Source organism: Moschus berezovskii, chromosome 1 (genome assembly GCF_049115385.1).
Source record: "Moschus berezovskii isolate FMDL1 chromosome 1, NW_MosBer_1.0, whole genome shotgun sequence".
NCBI lineage: Eukaryota > Metazoa > Chordata > Mammalia > Artiodactyla > Moschidae > Moschus > Moschus berezovskii.
The window spans coordinates 17580827-17586826 of NC_142460.1; the positions used below are offsets into that span (position 1 = coordinate 17580827).

Below are 6000 nucleotides of genomic sequence, written 5' to 3' on the forward strand. Positions count from 1 at the left end.
TTTTTTTTTTTTGATTATGAAATACAGGGGCCGATATAGGCCCTTCGTAGACGTGAAGCAGCATAAAATGAACTTTGGAAAAGCGGGGGATACTTGCCATTGTTCCTGGGGTGTTTTAGCCCTTTTGTCACCCACTGACTTTCTCGTCCTCCCCTCGAGATTGTGGCTCTAGGTGATTCCTCAGAGCCAAATGCTTAATGTCTCCGACGTCATGAGTGAAACGTATGTACAGGGTGGTGCCAGGAAACACTTGAACGTGACTTTGTGGGATGGCGTGTCTCTTCAGCCCTGAACTGTTTCCTGGAGGCAGGTGTGTCCCAGAGGCAGCAGGTGTCACTGTGAGGCCACCTCCCTTTCTCTCTGACGCCCTTTCTCTCCTCTCCCAACCTTGACTTGTTACGTGAGGAGCCCCAGACACATGTGTGCTTCTTTAGAACAAGGATACAGCTATCATTGTTTACAGGAGGTCTGCTCTGTGCTTTCAGGGTTCAAACAGTTTAATGGGACATTCCATTTACTATTCCGCAACTTAACAAATGCAAATCATTTAGGGAGGCATGAATGAAACCGGTGTTTTCCATCTTCCGCAGGACTCTTGAGAGGCTGGCAGAAATGAGCACCAAACGTGAGGTAGAGAAACAGCAGAACAGATCTGTACTCAGCACTCCTAGCAGGAGGCCAGTCCTGGAGCCGCCTTGCAGTGGAAACTTCAGGAATACCGTAATGTTCAATTCAAATCTTTGTCCAAGAGCAAACGTAGAGTTTTCCAGTTCAGATCCACTCCCTTCAAATCACAGCATGGTGACTCACTTGCTCGAGGTTAGTTCTATTATTTTCTTTTCCTTGGGTTTTAGATTATATGAATGATTCTTGGTTTTAATTTGAACTACTGAGTTGTTTATTTGACTTATGCACACTAAGTAAAAACCGTAATTATTAAATATTTTGATTGTGTTTTCTCCTAGATTTCTCATTTTTGAGAGATACTTATTAACTTCTTAACTTTCTTGAAAATCTGGATTTAAATTCTACTATAGAAATGAAATCTTATTGCCAAGTAACCAAAAGTATACTTCCAGATGTTTGACTTACTTTCTAATTGATTTCACTTTGGCAGTGGTTCATAATCATTTCCGACCTCTGCTGCACCCACCACAGTTTTTTTGCCCTTAAGCCTAAGTGAATGACTGGCATCTAAAGACTAGGCCATATGGGTGATTTTTTATTTGAAGGAATCCTAGATAAATCCTTCTTATGAATTAAACAAACTTGTAATACTAAATCAAAAGATTAATTTCTAGTTTTAGGTTATCATTTTTGTCATTTTCTTACATCTTTAATTGCTGTTTTACTGACAGAATTTTGATTTAAATGTCTAAAACATCTTGGTGAGCAGTTGTAGAATGTTTCTAAGTTCGTACTTAAATCAAATATTTAAAACTTGTAAATGGAGCTCACTTTTGTCTCTGTCTTGACATCACCTGGATGAATGATGACTAAGATAGTAATGACGGGGAGTCTTTAAATTGGAACTAGTTTTCATCGTGTAATCATTGTGATTAAAATATCCAGTCAGAGCACACGGGTTTATGGTTTGGATGGTGTTTTCATGATGTTGGTGATGCAGAGAAAAGTTCAGTTCATTTCAGTCGCTCAGTCGTGTCTGACTTTTGCGACCCCATGGACTGCAGCACGCCAGGCTTCCCTGTCCATCACCAACTCCCGGTACTTACCCAGACTCACAACCATCGAGTCGGTGAGGCCTTCCAACCATCTCATCCTCTGTCGCCCCATTCTCTCTCCTCCCGTCTTCAATCTTTCCCAGCATCAGGGTCTTTTCCAATGCGTCGGTTCTTCACATCAGGTGGCCAAAGTTTTGGAGTTTCAGCTTCAGCATCAGTCCTTCCAGTGAATATTCAGGACTGATTTTCTTTCGGATGGACTGGTTAGATCTCTGTGCAGTCCAAGGGACTCTCAAGAGTTTTCTCCAACACCACAGTTCAAAAGTATCAATTCTTTGGCGCTCAGCTTTCTTTATAGTCCAACTCTCACATCCAGAGAAAAGGAGCCCTTGTTAAATGCAATCTCAACCTGTTTTCTCTTTTGGCTTCTTGCCATCATAGAAGAGCAACCTGAGGTTTCTTTGACAGCACTTCGGCTATGTTGGGTCTTAGTTCTTGAGAGCCATGAACCTGGAGGACGTGCTTTAGCTGTGCAGTCACAGCGGGCCTCCAAACACTTCATCCCAAGTCAGACACCTCCCCACGCAGGCCTAAGAGGAGGAAGCAAATGCGTGATCCCTGTCCCTGGGGCAGGCTGCCTACTGCAGACCCAAGTTCTCGGTGCTGTGGGCACATACGTCTTTTCAAAGAGGAGATTGGGAACCATGCAAGCACTTCTTCATTCCTTCTCCCAAACTCACCCATTAAGTAAATCTCCTCTCTTCTCATGAGGAGGGTAGGAGTATAAGTCATCCTCTTGAAACTCCAGGCTGAGGGAATGAAGTTCAACTGCAGTTTCTGACTGGATTTAGATTATAGTTGACATTATGCTCATACATTTTTGTATATACTAACTAATGATGACAGCTTGGATAGAAGTATATTAGACAGTAAAGAGAGATATGTTTTGGGTTTTACATTTTGTCCTAAATAATGCAAAATGTGGAAAATTCATTTGTTGACAAATTTTAATAAGCCAGGTTTGTTGTTTTTTTTTTAATCTGGAGGAGATGAACATCCTTTTATGGATGAATGTCTTCAGTTTGGGCCTGCTTGATTCAACTAAAGATTTTCTCCTTCAAGTTCCCTGTCCTGTGTTTAAAAAACTGTTACGCTGTATAAATTAACTATATCGACTGCTACAAATAGGAGTTCGATAAAAATTTATTCTTGTTCATGCCTTTAAAACATATAATTTAGTTAGAAAGCTACTATGTCATGTCATGCCACAAGCATTATTGAACTATATAATAAGGTTTTACATATTCATTTTCTCTATATTTTAGTTAGAATTTATGTGTTTTTTTCTTAATATGAGGAAGTAGTTGGCATAGGACTCTGGACTCAGTAAGAAGGCCATTGGCTTTGTTACTACTTTTGTAGAGTTCGGAACTTTGACTAAATCAATGACTCTCATACCTTAAAAAAAATTTTTTTTTTTTTTTCAAAATAGACAACCTTTCTTTAAAACAACAAAAACTGTTGTGTGGAACCATATTATATAAAACGGAGACAAGTATAGAGCCCTTTAGATAAGGAGTGTTCAGAGCACATGCAGCTGTGACTTCTGTTCCTAAGCGCTGCAGTGACCCCTGTGGGACCTTCTCCCTCTGTGGGACATAGTTCAGAAACTAGCACTTGTGAGAGAATTCTTCTCACTAAACGTGTTCAGAATTAAATCTTGCTGGTACATGGTTTGCTTGTGTATAATCTTCTAACCTGTCTGTGTTTTCGTTAAATGGAAAAGTTTACAGAAAATTGCAGATGTGTTCTCCTTGTTAACATTCAACTTCAAACTACTTCCTCCATTTCAACACGACGCTCACCTAGAAATTGAAATAAAGGTCTCAGAAGAACATATTTAGGGCAAGAGCTGTTAGAAGAGAATTTAGTGATCTTGTGAGTCGTTCTTAGGATTATGGGTATTTCCGTAACCTCTGAAATGATGTGTACTCGATAGACTGACATTTATTGTACTTTTATCAAATTAATCTAAATAGCATTCCATATATATGTTCTCTGGTATCTAAAAGCAGAGTAAGTAGGAATTCATTTTCTTCTATTTATGTGATCATTTTCTGCTACGTAATCTTCAAGTTAGGTCTAGTCTCTAAAAGTATTATTTAAATGTCACATGTATTAAGTTGTGTATCATTTCTCTGATAACATCTCTTGTTTAACTTAAGCGTAAATAATATTTGACTTATTTCAGACGCCGCGGAAGTTGATGGAGAGTATTATTAGAGAACTAGAAGAAGGTAAGTTGCTAAAACATATAAATTAAATTTAGACATTGATTTCTGAAATACTGTAAAGAGTAAGTGGCATCTCTTTTCATTGCTTGAATAACAAATGCTATGTTATATACTTTTCCTTATACATAGCTCATGAAAAATGTGAAAACATGAGCAATCATAGTGAAAAATATCCTTATTCCTTATTTATTTATTATGTTCCAGAGCTTTAAAAAAATCTGGAAAGGTCTGTGTATTTCTTTTCATTTCTGGCTGTGTCCTTCCTCTACTTCTGCCATCTCTGTGGAACTGTCAGCCTGCACCCTGACACTATTCTCAGAAAACGTGGAGTTCATCAACGTCTCGTGTCTGGTAGTGGTTAAGGCTAGGAAACCCAGACTCAAGCAATCATGTTTGTGTAGCTGTCACTTGGTGAGTGACTTTAAAATTTCCCTGTCATTCACTTTCTCACTAGTTTATCTTTTGCCCTCAGGAAAAACTCCAAACACCCACATCAGTTTGGGTCCTGCCAAAGTAGGCGGCCTTATCTCCTGACCACCATCCTCTGCCTCTTAGCTCTGCATCTAAGCAGCCAGACTGTGTAGGATCCCACACGTGCGCTTCCTCACCGCCGGTCTTTGTATTGCTTCTCCCCTCCATCTCCTGTGCTTTCTCCTGTCCTTCAGGTACCTACTTCCACAGCACCTCCACCAAAAAGCTGGCAGGATTGACAAAAACTGGCTGTCCCTTCTAGTGTTCCTTGTGCCATCTTTTGTATCTGTCTTAGTACTTATGACTCTGTATGGAAATTGCCTGTTCATCTATTTTTCCACTTGATAGCGTATCGTTTTCAGGGTGCACTGGGTCACCTTCATCGTGTATTTCCAGTGCTTGTCACAGCACCTTTGCGCATAGTTACTGAGTGAATGAGTGAAGAGTGAGAAAGCCAGCAGCTCGGATGCTCAGCCACACGTTCAACCGTGGGCAGATAATGCAGCCCTCTTGTGTTTTGTGTCATGTCATGTATAGATATGTTTCATTCTTCAGAACACTAGGAAAGGTCTCAGGTGTTTTTTGTTTTGTTTTAGCTAACACTTTGTTAACTCAAGAATTTTAGATAAACAGTATACTTCTGTCTCTTTCCAGGTGCTGCTGAATGTGAATATGAATTCTCTAGATTTTCCTCTCTATTAGCTAGAGGTGGATCAAATCTGGACTGATGCTAAAGCTGAAACTGCAATACTTTGGCCACCTCATGCGACGAGCTGACTCACTGGAAAAGACTCTGATGCTGGGAAAGGTTGGGAGCGGGAGGAGAAGAGGACGACAGAGAATGAGATGGCTGGATGGCATCACCGACTCTGTGGACATGAGTTTGAGTGAACTCTGGGAGTTGGTGATGGACAGGGAGGCCTGGCGTGCTGTGATTCATGGGGTCGCGTAGAGTCGGACACGACTGAGCGACTGAACTGAAATGAACTGGATCATATCTGTATCAGGACCTACCTGTGAAAACATCAAATAATATATACAGATTTTGAAGAAAAAGTATATGATTTGAAAACTCAATAGTAAAAATTTCCCTACTGGACTGTTTTCATGAGATTTTAGTTGTTTCCCGTTAAACATGATGAGAAAATCTGTATTAAAGGAAACTCTTTTTGTATTATGTGTGTATCATGAAAATTTAGATGGCATTTTAAGCCATGTTTCTCTGCATCTAACTTACTTTTAAGTAGAAACATCAGCACTGTTGAGTTTTCCATGTTCAAAGTGAAGGTGTTAGTCACTCAGTCGTGTCCGACCCTTTTCGAGCCCATGGACTGTAGCCCACCAGGCTCCTATGTCCCTGGAATTCTCTAGGCAAGAATAATGGATTGGGGAGCCATTCCCTTCTCCAGGGGATCTTCCCGACCCGGGGATCAACTGGAGTCACCTGCATTACAGTTGGATTGTTTACCATAAGAGCCACCAGAGACGCCCTTTACAAACTCAAAGTGAGCCCTAATACCAGCTGTTTAAACAGCACCCAAAAAACCAAACTT

General features: G+C 40.4%; 1 protein-coding gene across 1 annotated transcript in view; it reads left to right on the forward strand.

Moving 5' to 3' along the window:
* The window catches only part of LOC129545946 (ankyrin repeat domain-containing protein 26-like), a 66414-nt gene extending 60790 nt beyond the window's left edge, over positions 1–5624 (forward strand). Inside the window, exons 22-24 of the mRNA XM_088835511.1 lie at positions 591–819; positions 3934–3979; positions 5102–5624. Coding sequence (XP_088691637.1) covers positions 591–819; positions 3934–3979; positions 5102–5175 — 349 coding nt within the window. The 3' untranslated portion in view covers positions 5176–5624. The remainder of the gene's footprint in view (positions 1–590; positions 820–3933; positions 3980–5101) is intronic.
* The last annotated feature ends 376 nt before the right edge of the window (positions 5625–6000 follow it).